The sequence below is a fragment of the Chelonia mydas genome, chromosome 2 (genome assembly GCF_015237465.2).
Source record: "Chelonia mydas isolate rCheMyd1 chromosome 2, rCheMyd1.pri.v2, whole genome shotgun sequence".
In the NCBI taxonomy this organism is placed as follows: Eukaryota; Metazoa; Chordata; order Testudines; family Cheloniidae; genus Chelonia; species Chelonia mydas.
Genome location: NC_057850.1, coordinates 11,796,559 through 11,818,413, shown reverse-complemented (window position 1 = coordinate 11,818,413; position 21,855 = coordinate 11,796,559). Strand labels below are relative to the sequence as shown.

General features: G+C 43.4%; 1 protein-coding gene across 1 annotated transcript in view; it reads right to left on the bottom strand.

Annotated features, from left to right (window-relative positions):
* COL22A1 (collagen type XXII alpha 1 chain) overlaps window positions 1–21,855 on the bottom strand; it is a 325,582-nt gene that overhangs the window by 214,711 nt on the left and 89,016 nt on the right. The window contains exon 4 of the mRNA XM_037892981.2: window positions 15,177–15,251. Within this exon, the coding sequence (XP_037748909.2) occupies window positions 15,177–15,251 (75 nt within the window). The remainder of the gene's footprint in view (window positions 1–15,176; window positions 15,252–21,855) is intronic.

Genomic DNA, 21,855 nt, shown 5'->3' with positions numbered 1-21,855 from the left:
ACAGATAAGCAAGCTTGTTAAAGCTACTTTGCAAATAGAACTTAACGATAATAATTTGTTATTGTACAGCATGCAGGTAAATTACAGCAGAATCTCACAAATTCACATTAAAGATTGGTGCATTGCAAATTACATTTATTTTGGAGAATTGACGAGTAAATGAACAAACAGTGAAACAGAATCAATCTCGCTTAGCAAAAAATACTTTGTTCATTTACCATGATGACCGTAGTTGAAATTATATTTTTATGATGCTTCAAAGCATATTAGCAAAGATCCTGTGGGGTATAACTTTCAAAAAGAATGAAGATTTTTTTAAGGAGGCTGCGCTGTGTGGTTTCCCATCATGGTTTTCAACTAATAAACTGGTAAGATTAAGATCGGAAAAGCAAGTATTAATAGCAACTAACCCATCCATTTGCTACATAAACCCCCCTTAAAGAGACACCATCACATTTTCAAATGAAAATTTTGCATGTACATGTAACACCTATGATCATTTTTAACTGAAGAATAAAAATATATATTTTCTCTATTTCTTCCCCAGATTGTTTACTTTGTGTGTCTGGAAGCACTCTAGAAAGAATCCATCCCTTTCCTGATGCTAGATCCAGTGCAGGGACAGAGAGGAGACTACTTGGGGCCGTAGGTTCAGACCTCTGCTCAAGCTACAACTCTCTGGTCTGCTCTACAAAGCACCATGATGAACTGACTCCAGAGTGCTGAGTACACTGCTAAGGGATGGAGAAGTATGAAACTTCCCTTGAGAGCCAGCAAGTGTCTCCTGGTTTCCTTGAGCTTCCTCTGGAAAGGAATGAGTCATGCAGCATAGGGCTGTTCTTAGCAGGCACAAACCGAGTCCTGGAAGAGAATTATACAGATCTTAGACACATCTCTCAGCTTTCTGACCTTTTTCATGAGTAGAACAGGCAAGCGCACTCCATCATTGGATAGCATAGTGCATGGATACACTACTGGTTCACCATTAAGTGTGGTAGACTTGCGCAGGGAAGATGAACTTGCCTGTGTTTGATTTAAAATGTGGCTTGCCACCATCAGCACAGATGTGGTTAGCTGGATGGCTTCTGACTCTGAGCCATTTAATCAGCAATGCTATAAATACGGCAGCTAATGAGATGGATAATACTCTTTGATCATCAGGAGCCTACTTCATTATGGCCACTAAAACATGAAGCTACTGAAAACATCTAACCTGATTAAGTCTCATGAAAAGCAGTGTACCCTGGTCAGAGCAATAACATTAGAACAATGACCTGAAAGAAAGGCTCTGTTTCACAATGACAAACTTGACTAGGAAAGTAATTTCTTAGGCACTGCTCTACTGATCAAATCAGCCCGATGTCTCTTTATTTGCAGTAATAACTCTTTACAGGAAACAGCCCATTACTCCGGATGCAGACAGCACAGTCTTACTCAGCTATTGCAGGAAGAAAGTAGCCAAACTGTGGCACTGGGCACCGTTCACTTTGTCCTAGTTGTAATATTCAAGAGCACTTCCTTTTACAACGGAGGTGCCCAGTCTGTGGTCTGAGGATCAAATGTAGCCCTGCTGTACCCTAAATCATGGCCCAGAGTCACTATCTTCCTTCATTTGCAGAGTGTGAAGGATTAGAACTGCTCAACTGCAATGTTTCTCTGCTGATGAACCTCTATTAATCTACCAAGGAAGATGCAAGTATTAGCAAATATAGATTTATTCAATTATTTGGAGGGGTTTTTTAATAAAAGTTTATATTCAGGCACTGTGTTCCAGGGGACTGAGCATGGAACTAGGAACCCCTAAATTCTGTTCCAGTTCGGAAAGTGACCTGTTACGTTGAGCATGGACAATTTGCTTATCCGATCAGTACCTCAGTTTCCCCATGTCTTTCTGGCAGTCAAAAGCAACTTGTATATCTAGAGTAATTGTCAAATTCAGAGGACTGACAAAAACCCAGAATTCACAAGTTATATTATTCACGAGTATTTCAACTCTTCAGCAAAGACAGCAAAAAGCAGCAGCGTAAGCTTCACAGAGATCATTAATTCCACTTTCAGAAATCCGCTAAGCAGTTTGAGTCAGGATCTTTAGCCAACAGCAGCTTCTCTGACTGTCTCCCAAAAGAGTGTAGGCTCCATTTAGGGTTGCCATCTTTTGAGTATGTGGGGGGGCGGGGGGAAGGAGGGGAACCAAGGGCATTTCATGCAAAACATTTAAAGGGCTAATTTGCATAAATCATTTTTAAAACAATTTGCTGATATTTAAAAGTAACTTGTAAGGAGTTTTTTAACATTTAAATTCCTTAAAAGCCTGAAGATTTAAGTGCCTTGGGAGTACACTATAGACTAGGATTCGTTTAACAGAGCCTCTTGCTATTAACTGATTGCCTCTTGCCCTTGCTTCCATATATACTACAGATGGGTTTTCATGTGGTCTTTGAGCTGACCTAACTCTGTTTCAACTGAAGCCATAAGGAGTTTTACCAATGACTCCAGTGTGGGAGAGTCACCCTCATGCTGAGCGCTTTTTAAAACCCCACCCTACTGTAAGAAATAAGGATCAGGCAGGCTACCGTCCTGTAGTCCCAATACTTTGTACAAGGCCCCCCTCCCCCACATATGGTATAAGGAGGCAGGAACTTAGATGGCCATAGGTTTGTAACAATATTAAAACATTCTTCATCTGTACCACCAGGAGCCACCATTCACACTGATGATTTACTTTGCACCATTTCTCCAATTGGAAGGTACATTTGGATGGGTCAGTTTCCCTTTTCTTTATGGTCAACTGCATTTTCTGGTTCTTCTGCTGTATCACATAGGAAACATTAAGGGGTCCTACCATTGCAGAACAACCGCCAAACTACAACTAGAAAGTCTGGATTTTGATCTGAATTCCAGCTTCAGCAAATTTGGGAATGTGAGAATCAGGAATTCTGGTTGAGGCCTATCGCTAATGTATGCCCAGAAAATGACCTGATTATCTCCTTCTCTCTAAACTGGAGATGCTCATTCATTGAAGCCTGTTCTTCTAGAACATCTGCCTGAAGCATCAGCAAAAGAGAGGGAGAGGCAGATCTGTAGCATCAGCAGATAAAAGTGGAGAGAACGGTGCTGGACAAATAAGGAGAAAGCAAAAACAGTGAGAAGCTGAGACTGAAGAGACAGTATAAGAAAAGGAGGATACAAAGCCATGAGCAAACAGGTAATGGAGAAGAGATGGAGCCACAGAATCATACAATATAGAGGAAAGGACGGCTTTAATAGAATAGCCAGCTTTCTGTAACAACAAGAAATAAATAAGACCACAAAATTGTTTCCAAGGCACCATAGTTCATCACCTGATCCCATGTTCATAACACTCCATTCTATATTGTATTGTTCTATTTATCTCTTTCAGCCTATTCATTCTCTCTTATCTATTCACCCCTCAGTTTTCAGCCAGTTGCTAGTGGTATATTGAGCCACATTCAAAGTTGGTTTTGACATTCAACTCCTTCCCTCATGCAAAAGACTTTTCTACGTTGAGGGCACTCTGCATTTTCTGAATGATGGACATTTGGCTTGATGCCACTAACCTCCTTTCTGCTTCTTTTCTGCTTCAGTGAAACAAGATTAAACAAGAGTTAGTTATTCCTTTGATGTTCTTGTAGGCCAGACAGGCTTGTGCCAGATGAACTTACCAGAACTATTTATAGTAGATGCCAATTTTAATTAGTTCCTATAGTTTAAAAACTAGTTTGGATTCCATTAGATCTGTGGTGGTGTGAATTCCCTTGGAAGTTGGATAGATGGCGCTATACCACACACACGTGGCAATATTAATGTGACAGTTTGGGAAAAAACCTCTCCTTTTGGTGTGGTGGGCATGCAGGCAGAGTAATGGAGACAGGGAGCCCCATGCATATAGCCAGAGAAGAGTAGCAGATTGGGTGGAGTTCTGTGCAGGTAGACAACGCAAAGGTGCGGAATCAAAGAATTCTGCACCGATAGCCACAGTCTCTAGTGTTTTCTTGCATGACTTATTTTGTATTTTTATTGTTTGTTTTCAATAAGTGACTATTGAGGGTGTTTGAGAAAAGCTCCATTTTGGGGCCTACCTTCATAGGATCTGATTGCTGGTGGTGTAGAGAAACACTGCTACACGGAGAGCTCCAGGAGTACTATGTTTCATAACAGATCAGATCCAAAACCTACTGAGGTTAGTGGAAAGACTCCGAATAACTTCAATAGGCTTTGGATAAAGCTAATATGAGAAAGGGTGGCGAACACACTCTTTTGAACTAGAATGTTTGCTTTACAGTTTTGTTGGTTCTGAGATACCAGGATGATGGACACATCAGGATTACGTTAGCAGTAATCCTGTCATTTAACGATATAATGAAGCAGATCACATGAAAGCCATTCACATTGGCCAACCTAATTTATCTCTGGGAATACCTGCTTTCACTTTTCATTGCATGGGCCCAGCAGCCAGACAAGCCCAGGTGAAGACATGGATGTGTTTGGTTTGTTAGTGTGCAAATACAGTTGGTTTCCAGGAAAGTTTTTTGATTTTTTTTACTATCCACACAGACCTGACTACTGATGTAGTGTGAGTATCCCTGGATAGTTCATGCATTCCTTGTGTCTGAATAAAGAATTGGAGTCCATTGGAGTCCCACTACCAGAGGACCTCCGTTCATGTACTCTGAGCTACTATTATTAAACATACTGGACAATTAAAATTCAAATGTGGCAAGTACATAAGTAACTGCAATACTAATTCCCCTTGTTTATGAGAGTCTTTGAGTTTTGCTTTCCTGATGCCTATCTGTATATGATACGGACGCATACTAAGGGTCCAGTTAGATAGGCTTTACCCACATTGATAAGCCCTCACTCAGGTGAGTAGTCCCATTGAAGTCATCAATGTAAGTAAAGTTTGCACAACTGGACCCGAGGGATGGGGGGAAGGGAAGGGAAGAACCTGGAAGTTGCACGTAGGGTATGTCTAGACTCCAGTCCCTGGATGCGACTCCATCTCAGAATGACATATCCGAGCTAGCTTGTATCTAGAGCGGTGAAGCCATGGTAATTGCCCAGCGTTCTGCGTACCTCTGCACAGCCTGCACTGATGTTGGCGGTGCTGCAGCTTCACCGTTGCGGGGCCTGAGCGAGCTAATTTAAAGCTCGCTCAGGTGTGTCGGCTCAAGCTGCAATTACACCCAATGACGGTAGTCCAGACACACCCTGCGTCACTGTGCGATTGTGGGGATGTCGCATATGTGCCTCAGTTGCCTCATCTGTAAAATGTGACCGTTATTTCCCTACCTCGCATGGTTTTCAGGAGATGAGAGGATATTAAAAGGTCCCCAAATGTTGGCAAATCTGGTGGAGATCCATCCCATCAGTTCAAAGCTCTTCACATTCAAAGTGTTGCGCTATAATATTCAGATCAGCTAAGGGTTAGTAAGTAAGTGGTTAGCGATCACATCTGGTGCGACAGACCGTCTACCATGACCTATTATAGGTATAACCGTGGGTGGGGAGAGGGAAGGGGAAACAAACTGGACAGTGCCTATACAAATTGCTAGCTACATCCTTGCCACATGTGTGTGGTGTAGCTGCCAACCATTGTGTTTGTGCATCGACTCTATGCAGCCAGGGATCTGTTACAGACCTCTGTTGCTATTCTAGTGTATCCCACTTGCCTCCCCAGGGGATTGCCTAAGATGACTAGGATATTGGCAATTTCCAGTGCGGAGTGCACAGGGAAGGTAAAAACTGATGTCACACCAGGACCCCCTGAACAATGAGATGAGCAACTTTGCACTGCAGTCAACTTTGCATCAGCTGGCTGTGGCTTTTCTCCTCAAGGAGCCATGATATGCATGCTCCTCTTCCCTGCTGCCACGGCATGTTTCAGTGTCAAATATAAATAGTTTAAGTAATATTATAATTAGCTGGTGAGTCACTGGCATCTTTGGAATTCAAACCCTATGCTGCCGACCACTGGACACCAGAGAAGCGCTGACAGTCAGTCACAGCCATCTCTGTCTATAATTGCAGGCTACTGGGTTTTACAGTCTTGTATTGCTTCTGCGGCACAATGCCCAAACATCCTTTTCTGAGTTATAAATACATGGAGATTACAACACAGTGGTGTTTGGCTTGTTTGTGCCCAGAGATTTCAGTTGTGGGGAAGTGAGTCTCCAATTAGGCTACTGTGGTCAGTACTAGAGTACAACCCAGAAAGCAGACAGCCTGGATGTTCCTTGGCAATGCCACTACAGCACGGCGTGCTTTCATTTACACAGGAATTGGGGTTAATTCATTCTTACAATTCCATTGAGATCTTTGGTATTGAGGCGCATGTATCTTGTCTTCCCTTGCAGATTTCCCTTGCTGGCCAGCATATGATCACTTAATTCAGGACTGTTTCCTCCAAAATGTGGCTAATTCTTGGGTCTGTTATTTAACCCAATTTTTTTTTCCGTAGCCTGTCCAGATGACTTAGATTCCTAGATTCCTAGGCCAAAAGGTGCCATTCTGATCATCTAGCCTGACCTCTTGTCATTGGCAGCATTAGCGGCAATCCCTCAAGGTCAAGGACGATCTCTTTCACGGGTTTTATTTTTCATGGGTCCTTTGGTAACTGAGGAGTCCGATCCTTGAGCCGCAGCCTCATTAGTAGACATTGCAGGTGGCGTTGGAAGTCATGGTTGGGCCACGATTGCGGCGTGACAGTGATCTGTCCTTTCTTTTCTGGCATTTTTCTGAGGCCAGGACAAGGCAATTTTCCTCAAAAGTGGACCTTCCTTCTCTGACAAGTCTTCGCCAGTTATCCCTATCCTGGGCTACTGTCTCCCAGTGCGTGGTGTCGATGCCACATCTCTTGATGTGTATCTTGAGGATGTCTTTAAAGCGTTTTTTTTTGGCCTTCCTGTTTCCTTTCTCCTTTGGTGAGCTGTATGCTTACCAAAACAATTGCTGTACGCCCATCAGGTGGGCGTACATAGTGCCCGCTCCACCTCAGCTGGTGCTGGATAATCAGGGTCTCAACACTGAACACGTTGGCCTCTGGGAGGACACTGACATTAGTGCAACGATCCTCCCACTTTATGTTGAGGATCTTCTGAAGAAAGTGCTGGTGCTGGTGTTCCAGATTTTTCCGGTGTTTTCTATAGGTCACCCAAGTCTCACAGCCATAGAGGAGAGTTGGGATTACCACCGCTTTATAAAATAAAAGTCTAGTGTGTGTTCTGATGTCGTGATTGTTGAACACCCGGCGAGACAGTCTGCCAAAGGCAAGGCTGGCACAGTGAATTCTGTGCTGAATCTCAATGTCTATGTCTGCCCTCTGTGAGAGATGGCTGCCAAGATAGGCCAAGTGTTCTACATTTTCCAGCTCTTCTTTGTTGATGTAGATCTTCCTTGCAGGGTCTGATGATTGACTGGGAGCTGGCTGGTGGAGAACTTTTGTTTTGCCGATGTTCAGAGCTAGCCCTAGGCTTTTGTAAGCGTCAGAAAAGCAACTAAGGGCTGTTTGTGGATTCTCCTTTGAGTGTGCAACTGCAGCAGAATCATCTGCGTACTGGAGTTCGGTTATTTTTGCCGATATTACTTTAGTTCAGGCACGGAGACGAGAAAGGTTGAAGAGACTGCCGTCAGTCCAATATTGGATGCCAATGCCCTGTGGAGGCAGTCTTGGGTTAACATTTTCATAGCTGCTAAGAAAATGGAGAAAAGGGTGGGTGCTGGTACACAACCTTGTTTTATGCCAGTTCAGATGACAAAGGGCTTTGAGGTAGAGCCACTGCACAGGATGGAGGCAGTCATCTGGTCATGGAGGAGTCTTACAATGGTGATACATTTGCTTGGGCAGCCAAACTTTGACATGATTTTCCACAGAGTCTCACGGTTGACAGAGTCGAAGGCTTTGGTCAGATCGATAAAGGCCATATACAGCTCCAGGTGTTGTTCTTCACATTTTTCCCTGGCTGCGAAAATCATGTCAGTGGTGCCTCATGATGGTCTGAAGCCACACTGGGGCTCTGGAAGTAATTCCTCTGCAACAGGGAGCAGGTGATTCAGTAAGTTTCTAGCAAGAATCTTCCAAGAGATGGAGAGGAGGGCAATGCCTCAATAGTTGCCACAGTCGGCCCTGTCTCCCTTTTTGAAAATGGTGACAATGTTAGCGTTACGTAAGTCAGCGGGGATTTCTTCTATGTGCAAGATTTGGAGGAGCAGGAAATGAAGCTTGTTAGTGTTTCTCCCCCCACTTTGCGTACTTCAGCTGATATCCCATCAGGACCTGGTGCTTTATTGTTCGTCATTTGCTTCATTGCTTTGCAGAGCTCCTCTGGTGACCTCTTATAGAACACAGACCACAGAACTTTACCAAAAGAATTCCTGTGTGAACTAAATGCAGCCAATTATCTCTTTTAAGAATTTAATTGAGCATTTATTGTTGTGGATAAGTGTAATTAATTAATGTATGATGGATAGGTGTAAGCAGGATAGGGTCAGATGAGTATAAGGTTGACAAGCTTTTATAAGTATCAGAGTAACAGCCGTGTTAGTCTGTATTCGCAAAAAGAAAAGGAGTACTTGTGGCACCTTAGAGACTAACCAATTTATTTGAGCATAAGCTTTCGTGAGCTACAGCTCACTTCATCTGATGCATACTGTGGAAAATACAGAAGATGTTTTTATACACACAGACCATGAAAAAATGGGTGTTTATCACTACAAAAGGTTTTCTCTCCCCCCACCCCACTCTCCTGCTGGTAATAGCTTATCTAAAGTGATCACTCTCCTTACAATGTGTATGATAATCAAGGTGGGCCATTTCCAGCACAAATCCAGGGTTTAACAAGAATGTCTGAGGAACGGGGGGAAGGGGGGGAAGGAATAAACAAGGGGAAATAGGTTACTTTTTATAATGAATCAACCATTCCCAGTCTCTATTCAAGCCTAAGTTAATTGTATCCAATTTGCAAATTAATTCCAATTCAGCAGTCTCTCGTTGGAGTCTGTTTTCGAAGTTTTTTTGTTGAAGGATAGTCACTTTGAGATCAGAAATCGAGTGACCAGAGAGATTGTATAAGTGATGAGTGTGTATGAAGTATATAAGCAAAGTAAGGCTATAATGCAAAGTTTGCAGGCTGAAGTCTGTAAGATTTCATCTTAGCCATGTTAGTCTTTGGGCCTAAAGATGGGGACATAAGTAGGTGACCCAGGAATGACCCTGTAGCAGTAAAGTTACAAGATTACTGTAAAGAATATGCCAATGGGTCATGTTTGGGAAAATATGCCCCAATATACCTCTCTAGACTGCAAGGCACTCAATCATAACATCAGGAGAAATTCTGCTGTCAATGCAGATTACCGTGGGGACATGTGTATGTAGATGCTAATGAGAATAAGGGGCACAACCTATGAAAAGTGGAGCACCCCAAAATGTATGGGGTGTGGAAGTGCAGGTAAGGAGAAAGGGGTTGACACCTTTATGCATATGTATGAGTCTTAATAGGCATAAGTGTTTCTCTGAATAAAAGGTGTTGCCCGGCCTGCATGCTAGGGGGAAGAAATACCCAGGGACATGCCAGGATGACAACCATGGGTGATGATGAGGAGGAGGAGAATAATGACTGACACTCTGGAAGGAAGAGAGAGGGGTCTCCCAGCAGGAGATGTGAGTGATATCGGTCATAGGCTTAAACACCTCATGCTCTCACCCCATCTGCTGTTGTATTTTTAGTATTTGTGGGATTCTGTTTATCTGCTTAGTGAATTTGTTAATAAAGGAAAATGTAATCAACTGGAATTGTTTCTCATTTGCTCTTAGGGTCTCTTAAATCTAATAATATTCCTGATGTTGTAGCCCTCAGGAGACTAAATCTTTAACCAATGCAGTCTAAGACATTGGTTCTCACCCAAGGGTCTGTGGCCCCCTGGGGGGCTGCGAGCAGGTTTCAGGGGTCCACGAAGCATAGCCAGTGCTAAACTGTCTGGGGATCAGGGCAGAAAGCCAAAGCTCAGTCCCCACCATGGTGGGGCTGAAGTCCAAGCAACTTCGCTGCGTGGGGCCCCAGGCAACTGCCCTGCTTTCTACCCACTAATGCCGGCCCTGGGTTTATATGCAGAAAAACAGTTGTTGTGGCACAGGTGGACTGTGGAGTTTTTATAGCATGTTGGGGGGGCAAAGAGGGGGCTCAGAAATAAAAAGGTTGAGAACCCCTGGTCTAAGAGAATAATCAGTAATCAATTCGCCCATACATCTGTAAGGCTACGTAGAGCATATCTGTTTTAAAAAAAAAAATCAATCTTGATTTTAAAAGCTACCACAAACCTTGGCAAATTGCTCCAATTGTTAATTATCACCACTGTTAAAAATGTATACCTTATTTCCAGTCTGAATGTGTCTAGCTTCAGCTTTCACTTTCAGATTTCATTGGGCTGATCCGATCTCCTGCAGGCCTGGCTTAGAATATATTGAATGGTCCAGACCCAAGTTTGGTAAAACTTCATTTGGTAATATCTGTTGCATGTGCCAGTGCATTGTGATATGATGATGATGCATCATAATGTGCCAGAGCCATGTCATCAATTACATCACATCATCACCAAGTTGTTGTGTAAGGCAGGGAGCTATGCCATCCTAGGCTGTGACTCTGTCAGGTGCCCCAAGGAAACAGGGTCAGGGCTAGGCAATATTCAGATGGACTGAGTATGACAGCCAGGAATTCCAGAATTTCACTTTTGACTCTAACAACTTCGGACAAGCTACATAAGCCCTCTCATCTTAGTTTCCCTATCTGTAAAATAAGACTACTACTTATCTACCACACAGGGATGGTGTGCGGATTATTTCAGGTTTATACGTTGCCTAAAAAATACTAAGTGCTGTTAAATCCCTTAAAAAGAAAAGAAGGACTTGTGGCACCTTAGAGACTAACAAATTCATTTGAGCATAAGCTTTCGTGAGCTACAGCTCACTTCATCAGATGCATTCCGATGAAGTGAGCTGTAGCTCACAAAAGCTTATGCTCAAATAAATTTGTTAGTCTCTAAGGTACCACAAGTCCTTCTTTTCTTTTTGCAGATACAGACTAACACGGCTGCTACTCTGAAACCTGTCATTAAATCCCTTGACATTTACTAAAAAGAAAAGGAGGACTTGTGGCACCTTAGAGACTAACCAATTTATGTGAGCATAAGCTTTCGTGAGCTACAGCTCACTTCATCCGATAAAGTGAGCTGTAGCTCACGAAAGCTTATGCGCAAATAAATTGGTTAGTCTCTAAGGTGCCACAAGTACTCCTTTTCTTTTTGCGAATACAGACTAACACGGCTGTTACTCTGAAACTTGACATTTACTGTAACAGGTGTTTGTCCGAGTGTCCTGATCTGAGCCCATTCCTCTTTCCTACATTCCCTTTGCATTTTCTATTGCGTCTGGTATTCTTTACTTCCTGGACTAAAGTAAAGTAATCGTCAAGTATTATGAGCTGTTACTGTGCTCTGTTAAACAGCTGAGGCATACCACCTCAAGTGTCTCTCACTGCTTTCCTTTGTTTGTTACCTTCCCTCCCCCTATCCTGTTTGTTTATACAGCAGTCTTCATTGAATGCTATTGCAAAAAATTTATCATCCTTTAAACTTAACTGGCCTGATCTATTTTCCAAGTTCCCCACTCTACCACCATTGCGGGTAGGTTCACCTGTTGGGATTTCACAACCTGCTGTTCCTGTGCTCAGACAAAACTCTGCTTCCCCTCAATTTATTGGATTACAGACACTTAAATTCATTAAAGTGGTGAGGTCACTGCATAATGCATTGTCATGGATCTACTTTTCAGGCCTGCCGTTGACGGTGTTCTGTGCAACAGCTGTATGTGTTGTCCTTTCTAAGAGTGCACTGTGTAATAATAAGATGATAAAAAAATTCCCCACACACATTTGTTTCCACCTTCCTCCTCCTTAATTCCATTACTCCCCATCCCCCTTATGCACAAAACAGAGACAGAAGGGAAGGCAGAGGTGTTGCGCTTTAATACGGTTATACAGGGCCTTTGTCACCTCAGAGTTAGATTTGCTGCAATGCTCTCTGTATGGGGCTGCACTTTGGGACCCTTCAGAAGCTGAAGTTAGTTCAGAATGCGGCTTTCTTACTCACGTTACACCAGGATCACCACTGGCTCCCAAGAATTTTCCAGATGGAATGTTAACCTCAAAGCCCTAAACAATTTGGGACCTGGTTACCAAAGAGACAGGCTCTTTCCCTAGGCCATTCTGCCCCAGTTGAATTCTGCAGAGGTGCTAGAGCTGGCCTTCTCTCATACGTGTGAGAGATCTGGTGGACTGTACCCCACTGAAGCACAACCACCCACGGGATACAACATAGCAGCTCTTTAGCATCCTAGAGCAACATCATACAATAGTTCAGAACAGGAAATAAAGAATACCACAGCCGCAGAATCTGCCAGGATAGTTTTGGAAGGCAGGACGTCGTTTTTCCCATTGATGTTTGTGCAAGACACTAAAGCTTGCACTCTAATCTTGCAAAAAATTGCTAGGGGATCCTTAATGACCAATATGGACACCATGTTCGCCTTATGTCCCAGGTGGATTGATTTAAATCCACAAGCAGGAAACTTTGATTTAAATAGATTTTAATCTTGTTTTGCATTTGTAATTTTTCGTTATATTCCTAAAGAAAGGTTGAGTCTCATTGGTTGGTACAAATTGTTACTTTCTGGTAACTAGAAGGACACACATTATTTAAGCAGTTATATAGTTTAACATACATTTATTCAGATTGTTAATTTTTACATTTTTTATTATGTCAGAAAATGATAAATGTATTTCTTATTTACTAGAAGATGATTATCTTTTTAGTCATGATCTGGGTCAAGCTGCCTTTGGATGGAAATTGGAATTCAATTAAAATGCACAAAAAGCATTTTCAATTTGTTTGTATTAGTTAAATAAAACTACCTTAAATGTGTTGGATACAAAAGTGAAAAAAGTTTATCAAAACATGTTCTGCATTTATTTATTAATTAAACAAAGAAAGTATTACCTGCAGTTAGTGAACTGATCTGATTATTGTCATCATGTCCTTCACGATTTTAGAACTAGTAGATCTCCTCTCACACTCAGTTTTATTCATAGATTGGAAGAGGAAAACAAATTTTGCTGCCTTTTCCATTCCAATTTGTTTCGCAACTTCAAATGAACTAGTAATTTCACTGGACTAGTTGAATAAACTGAAATAAAGAAAATATTCAGTCTGCACCTACTGAAGAGACCGCTGCCAGGGGTGCTGGAACAATTTTTATAGCGGGGCTGCTGAGAGCCATTGAACCAAATTATAAACCCTGGATATAACGGAAACCACTTCAAGCCAGGGGCTGCGGCAGCACCCCCAGTACCCCTAGTTCCAGCACCTATGACCCCTGCTGTCAAAAGCTGGTTTAGCATTTCAACAATCTCTGGTTCCAGGTGCTCAGCCAGTGACTTCCTCCAGTTCACTGATCTGACTTTCTTTAAAACTTGGCAGCAAACATATACTGCTTGAATATGTTTTTTTTTTACTTAATTTAAATTATTTTAATACATTATAATAAGTTTAGGCCTTAACTTATGGTGTCAGAATTTCAGAATTTAATTTTAAATAGGTTTCTTTTTAAAAGGAAAAATGTATTTAATTTAAATAAAACCCAGATTTGATTTTTTAAATCACTGATTTTTATCCACCCTGCTTACGTCTCATCTGCCTCCAACAGCACAGTGACCCTGAGCACAGTGCTGGAACATTATTAGTCCAATACCGTCCCATCCCTTGAATCACAGTAAGAGCAAAGAATCCCTGTTGCTTCAGAGTATGAAGAGCTATCTAGTTACTTCTAAGAATTGCCTTGTATTAAGAAAAAAGCTAGAAGTTGCTGTAATCCGTGACTTTAACAATCTGGTTGTGAAGTCACTATACAGTATTGACAACCTTTTAACTTTAGATTTAAGAGATAAATGTTGGCCTAGTAAATGACTGTCCTCTGCTATCAATATGGCTGGAAGAACTAAGTCATCTGTCATCTGTGAAGTGGAAATACGGAATACTGATTTCTTGTCAGTCAGAGAGAGATGAGTAAAACGAAAGTTAACATTGAAAACTAACTTCATTTTACCTGGGAACTACTGCAACGGACCCAAAGTGATTGACAAAAGGATGTTTCACTTTTTCAATGCTCAACATTACAAAGTCATAAAAGGGAAGGGTGGGTTTTATTAAACAAGTGACCCACCGTACCAGTCAGATACAAACTGGAGGACATGTGCTGCCATTTACAACACCTACGTGTTGGGAAGGATTACCCAGCTGATACTACATAGGGGATGGGTGCTAATCCTCTGGCTCATTATGAGCAGCAGCTTACACTGTGAACAGTCTAATTTAATATCAGTGGGGGTACTTGCAGAGACAATGCCAGCGCGGGTGACAGAATAGAGCCTTGCCAAATTTAAAATACATGCCAGAACAGATGAATGGGAAGTCCACAGAACAGGAAGGATGCTGTCATCCTGTGTTGAAAGAGGTCTAGATGAAACCCCACCATTATGGATACAAGCAGCCTGAAAATAGCACAGACAGAGCTGACACCTCTCTAACAGGAATCCTCAGGTGAAATGAGCATCAATGACTACCAGGGCTGTCAAATCCTGTACCCTTCTCCCCATACCACCTCCCAACTTCAGGCCATGCTAGTGGCCTCCATAGCTGTGACCAGACTTCTTGGTTCAGACAGAAACATTCCAGGAATTCTCCTGATGGGCCAGTTTTCAATTACAGGAGTTCATGACACCACAAGTAAGCTATAAAAGGGGTACAAATTATGCTCACATGTGACAGAATCAGTCCCACAGCTGGCTGAAAAGACATACCAGAACTCCCAGAAAAGCTGTAATGTCACTAGCCCTAAATCAATTATACTCGCTCCATAGCAAATGAGTCAACTAATAGGTCTCTTCCAGCATTGCTGCTTCCAATATATATCACTGGATATATGTTACATTAAGGAAATGCCAAGAGGCAAGGAAACCATGACAAAGTCAGAACATTTCAGTAGGACCTACACTATTATGTTATTAAAATTCTCAGAGGCACTGCAGAAGGGAAGTCTCTGGGATTACCTGGGATTTCATCAGTCTCTCCATTGGTGTGTTTAAATCGATCTCCTTCCACGTGGACATTTGGACACAGCACATCTACAAAGAACAAGAATAAAAAAGCAATGACTATAAATGAAAGCTTGGTCACTCAATGGAAAATTATATAAATATAAGCAGTATCTCTCTATCCCACTGGAATACTCCCCTCGGGATGTGAAATACAGATGCCAAAATTCGAACCACCTTCCAGTCAGTAAAACCTTTATTATGGTTAAAAGAAAAGGAGTACTTGTGGCACCTTAGAGACTAACAAATTCATTTGAGCATAAGCTTTCGTGAGCTACAGCTCACTTCATCGGATGCATCCGATGAAGTGAGCTGTAGCTCACGAAAGCTTATGCTCAAATGAATTTGTTAGTCTCTAAGGTGCCACAAGTACTCCTTTTCTTTTTGCGAATACAGACTAACACGGCTGCTACTCTGAAACCTTTATTATGGTTGTTATTCGTATTATGGTAGTGCTTCCAGGACCTGGCTGAGATTGGGGCACTGTACAAACATTGAGTAAGAGACAGTCCCTGCTCCAAAGAGTTTAAAACCTAAACAGACAAAACTTTCACCCAGGCTCCCAATATCTCCTGTCTCAATTACTGCACCATCCTTTCCTCTGGCTTTGACAAGTGCATTCAGAATGCTGCTGCGATGATCATTTCCCTAGCCTGTTGCTTTGACCATGTTACCCTTCCCTTTGCTTCCTGCCACTAGCTCTCCCTTCTTGATCATGTCAGCTACTTGGCTTCACTTTCGAGGCCCTTCATGGCCTATCCCCACCCTACTTATCTTCTCTTATTCACTATCAAGCTGTCAACTCCTGCCTCTGTTCAACCCATGTCCATCGCCCATCTATTACATTTTCAAACAAGCACCTTTATGCTTTTCTCCCAAGTTGCCCCTCACACATGGGAGAAGCTCCCCATAAACATCCACAAAGCTACCTGAATATCCTCCTTCAACACCCCCCTTGAAACTCTCCTTTGTGGTGAAGCCTACAGCAAACTTGACAATGGTTAGGTTGTTGATGTGCTGAGACCACTGCCCATCACGATGACCAATACTGTCTCATTGCTTTCCTGTACTTCCCTATCTGTCCGTCTATATCTGTTTGCTGTCTCTTGTCTTATATTGGATTGTAAGGTTTTTGGGTCCTTGTTCACAACTGAGGCTCCTAGGTAAGGCTACAGTAATACAAATAACAAACATAAACTCGCCCAAGGTCATCGAGCAGGTCAGTGGCAGAACCAGAACCAGAACCCAGGTCTCCTGAACCTCAGTCCAGTACCATATCCACTGGCTACCTCACCTCCAAAAATTTGGGCTTTAACTACTTCCCAATGCTCCTTTATTTTGCTCATCCACAAAGCACTGCTGAGCAAAATGAAGACTTGGAACACCACTCCCAGGTAAGCCCAGTGCCAAATAGCATTTGGTAAAAATCACATCAATACCCAACCGGTGTCCAGCATTTTTCAAGCTCCAAATTGGTGTCAACTCAATCTTTGGGTCCATCCATCTATGTACCTGCCTATCTACCTCTTTCCTATCATAGATCTAAAGTAACTTTTTATTTATATTTTGTTTTCCTAGATCAATAGCTAATTTCACACTTCTAAACAATGGGACATATGGCTCAAGGAGTCTGTTCAACGAGAATATGAAAAATGAGCACACCAGCCTGGGCATTAGAAACCATGGTACTATTTTTCATTCCATACTTTAATGTTCAGCCAGGTGGGAATTTAACACAGATACTATTGCTTCATCTGCACCAGATGTATGCACAACAATAAACACATCCCCTGGCCTCCCACTGTTGTAATGCCATCCTCATATATCTTTCCCTGCATCTTTTGCTGATTATTAACCACTGCTGCATTACACCATGCACCGTTTCAATGATTTAATTGTTAAGGAAGGGACCCGTCTTTCTTTGTTTGACCATTAAAAAGGTATACTCAATTTAGGAGAGATACAAATAAAAAACATGATCACCATCGTTGATTTCAGTGGCAGAGGTTACTGTACACTTGTTCCCTAAAGGAAGCCAAACCCATTATGAAATGGACAAAATGTACACTCTAGAACAGGTACTGAAAACAATCCCTCATACTACTATGATATCTCTTAGCAATCGTTAATGTACAATGGACATCACCACAAAGCATAATCATCTTATCGGTAAGTCTGTCTTGGGACTGCAGCACTGTTCCAAGATCAGAATTGTAAGACTGTAGATTTGCTACTGACAATCACACTTCTTTGTGTGTTCCTCTTCTGGAATGCTTTTGTATTCAGTACGTGTTCTTCTCCATTAATCCTGCTCTGGAACAAGAGGAACACAATTAATGGGAAGAGGGATGGATGGACTGATCTAGGTAAGAGGACTCCCTGAACCTTTCATCATAGCTGGACCCATTCTGTTTTGGTTTGGGTTTTTTTGTTCCAAAATCTTCAGTTCACTTTTTTTAAAAAGTTTCAGGCACTTTGGGGCTCTGGATAGAAGCAAAAGGCCCCCAAGCTCCAAACCAGGCTGTTCTTGTGGCATTTCCAACCCAAGCTGTAAGAGCCAAGTCCAGAAATCTCACAAGGACTCCTTACATTCCCAATTATGCTGATAAAAAAACCCCACAAAACCAAAATACTAGAAAATGTGCTGTTATCCAGAGCAGCTTTAAAATGAACCAAATTATGGCATTTCTACTACAGTACTTCCCTTGACAGACTATTCCACAAGCCTGGGACGTTGTTCCATATATCAAGACAAAATTTTACATTGCTCAATTTTGTTGCTTCTTTCCTAGTGAGACACACCCCTACTATTACCTTAATAATTCCTTATCCCCTTGAAGCCCAGTCCTGCCTTCATTTCCACAGATCCACCTGTCACCAACTTCAGTGAGAGTTGCACCCGTGTAACAGATTAGAGTTTGCTGTTTGTACCTTTCAACTATTTGCAGATGGCTTAAAATTCCTCTTTACCCTTTCATCATAATTTAGCCAAACAACACATGTTTAGGGCCAGAGTCTGATCCCAGTTACATCAGTGTAAATCTATGGTAATTTAGTTTACTTCAGTGGATTACACCAGTGTAAATGGGAGCAAAATTTGGCCACTGTATCTTTTATTAATTGCCTTCTTATGCAATCAACCCCAGTCCTTTAATTACTCTGCTGTCTTTCATCAGGACAGATATATTCTCCTGTAACTATCCTTAGTTTTTTAACTAATGAGCTACTAGCTCTGAACAAAGTGGCACTGAAGGCCTTATCATCTAGGCTTTTTGAGCTGCCAGCCTCAATACACAAATATCGATGAGTTTATTGGCTGTACTGAACATGTCTCCACTATAGAGATATCCAGGTACGCACCTAAGCTTCTAAAAAGCCTTCTTCCAGCATGGACTTGTCTTGGAGTAAAACCCGACACAGATTTATGGGGGAGGTGGTCTTCAGTTGTCCCGAAGTGCTAGTCAGCTGTGACAGAATACACCCCCATATTCAGAGCCTACACACTATTGTAATAATCTTTGTACAAAGTATGCCTTGTAAGGTATAATTTGAAAACTCATAATTTGCTGGTCAGTATTGCCCAGGTAAAATATGTGTGACAACATTGTATGTGAAGTTATAAGATTCCCCTGTATGGTGTTATTAACACATGCTCCAAACCCCACAGTCCCACGCAAACAGATGTTGGCAAACAGGTCTGACCTAAACAAAGGAATGTGTGCTTACTTTAATCTGCATTTAAGCAGTAAACAGAACCATCAAGCAGAAAGGGGAGACAAAGGAACCTCAAACAGGTGAAACAAACAACAGGAAACATCCTTCCACATAGACCTTGTCTACACTACCAAGTTTTGATGCCAAAAACTGCCTTTTGAGGGCCAAACAGTGAATGTGTACACACTGCAATGCGAGTTTCGTTGGGAAAAATGCCCAGTTTTGGCGACAAAATACATCCACCCCAATGAGAGACTTACGTCTTTTTTCTCTACATTTTTATCGACAAAGTGCCAGTGCAGACACCACGCTTGATTTCATCACTTCAATTGGCCTCCAGGAGGTGTCCCACAATGCCCATCCTGACCACTGTGGTCAGCAGTTTGAACTCTACTGCCTTGCAGCCAGGTAAACAATCATCCACCCCTCCCACTTAGAAGCCCTGGAAATTTTTGAAATTCCATTTCCTGCTAGCTCGGCGTCGAGAGATCTCAAAGCATCTTCCCAGGTGACCATGGTGCTACCAATACATGCGTGGGCACGTTAATAATTTCCTTACTGAAATATAAGGCCTGAAATGTCACCGTTGGCTACTAGGAAAACTGTAACATTAAAGCACCTTTGACAGAGATATACATTACTGGTGCTGATTGTCAAAGTGCTACCTCAAAGCCTCCCTGATTCAAATTGCCCTCCTCTAGGCCCTTCTGATAGCCCAGGCTGCTCAAAATCAGCGGCCAAGCGGTTTGCCTCAGCACTCCATCCCTGAGCAAACCTTTCTCCCTCAGCTTCATAGAGAACATGCAATGTACAGCACGCAGCTATGACCATGGGAATATTATCCTCATTAAAGTCTAACCTGCCATAAAGGTATTGCCAATGCACCTTTAATCTGCCAAAGGAATATTCAACTGTCATCTGGCACCTACTCAGCCTGTTGTGGAACCGCTCCTTACTGCTGTCCAGGTGTCCCGTGTAAGGTTTCGTGAGCCATGGCTGTAAGGGGTATGCCGGGTCTCCCAAGATCACTACGGGCATTTCAACATCCCCCACTGTAATTTTCTGGTTTGGAAAGAAAGTCCCCGCTTGCAGCTTTCTGCACAGGCTGGTGTTCCTGAAGATGCGTGCGTCATGTTCCTTCCTGGACCACCCCATGGTGATGTCAGTGAAACGCCCCCAGTGATCCAGAAGTGCCTGGTACACCAGGGAGAAGTACCCCTTCCTAATAATGTACTCCATCGCAAGAAGGTCCGATGCCAAAATTGGAATGTGTGTGCCACCTATCGCCCCTCCACAGTTAGGGAAACCCATCTCTGCAAAGCCGTCCACTATTTCATGCACATTTCCCAGAGTCACGGTCCTTTGTAACAGGATGTGATTTATTGCCCTGCCGACTTGCATTAACGAAGCCCCAACAGTCGACTTCCCCACTCCAAATTGATTTGTGACCGATCGGTAGCAGTCTGGAGTTGCCAATTTACACACAGCAATTGCTACACACTTCTCTACTGAGAGGGCAGCTCTCATTCTGCTGTCCTTGCACTGCCGGTCTGGGACAAGCACCACGCACAGTTCCAGGAAGGTGGCTTTCCACATCCAAAAGTTCTGTACCCACTGCTCTTCATCCCACACCTGCATGGTGATATGATCCCACCATTCAGTGCTTGTTTCCCAAGCCCAAAAGCGATGGTCTACCCTATGCAACTGCTCTGTGAATGCCAAAAGCAATCTAAAGTTGCTCCTATCCATACCACACAGAATGCTGGGCACCTGTGAGGTCTTCCTCTGTTAGAAGAAAGAAAAGGAGTACTTGTGGCACCTTAGAGACGAACAAATTTATTTGAACGTAAGCTTTCGTGAGCTACAGTTCACTTCATTGGATGCATTCAGTGCACTCTGTTAGAAACTTCACAATTAACTGCACTGCCATCCGCGATGTCGTCATGACATTTAGCAGAGCATAGGAGAGCACTGTGGGATCCATTCCTTCTCACAAAGATGTGGGGGTGCACCGCAAAAAAGGGCTGTTGCAAAAATGCTGCGAAAGAAAGCTGGAAGCCCATGGAATGCTGGGACAGAAAGCAACACATCACAGGACATTTAGCATGGTCCCAAGATGGGCCTCAAGCTGTTCCACCTTCCCACAGACGGTGTCGAGCTGGACTGTGGGACAGGTACCCGCAGTCAGTGGTGAGCTGGAGCTGGTTGTTAAATTTAGAAGCCCTTTTAGAATCGGTTGTTCCGCGAGGGACAACCGGTTTTACAAGGGCTTCTAAATTTAACAACCAGCCAAAAGTGGTGACTTAGGCGCTGACTCCATGGGTGCCCTGGAGCTGGAGCACCCACGGGGAAAATTTGGTGGGTGCAGAGCCCCCACTGCCAGCTCCCCACCCGGCCCCAGCTCACATCACCTCCGCTCCGCCTCCTCCCCTGAACGATCCGCCCCGCTCTGCTTCTCCGCCCCCCCGCCACATTTCCAGGGGCGGGGAGCGGTTCCCCTGCACGCCCCCCCAGTTTCCTGCTGCAGTGCAGGCGGCCCTCCTCATGCCCCCTCACCCCAGCTCACCTCCGCCTGCGCCTCCCTGGGCCTGAGCGCCAAGCCGCCGCCTGCTTCTCAGCCTCCCCTGGCTTCCAGCACAAACAGCTGATTCGCGGGAAACCGGAGGGGGGGGGTGGAGAAGCAGAGTGGGGCAGCGCGTTCAGGGGCGGATGCGGAGGTGGAGCGGAGGTGAGCTGGGGCCGGGCGCTGGGTGGGGAGCTGCCGGTGGGGGCTCTGCACCCACCAAATTTTCCCTGTGGGTGCTCTAGTCCCGGAGCACCCACGGAGTTGGTGTCTAAGGTGCCACTTTTGATGTGATCAGTGGGGGGAGCGGCCGCTTCCCCTGCTCCCCCTCAGCTACGCTCCCCCACCCCTAGGAGC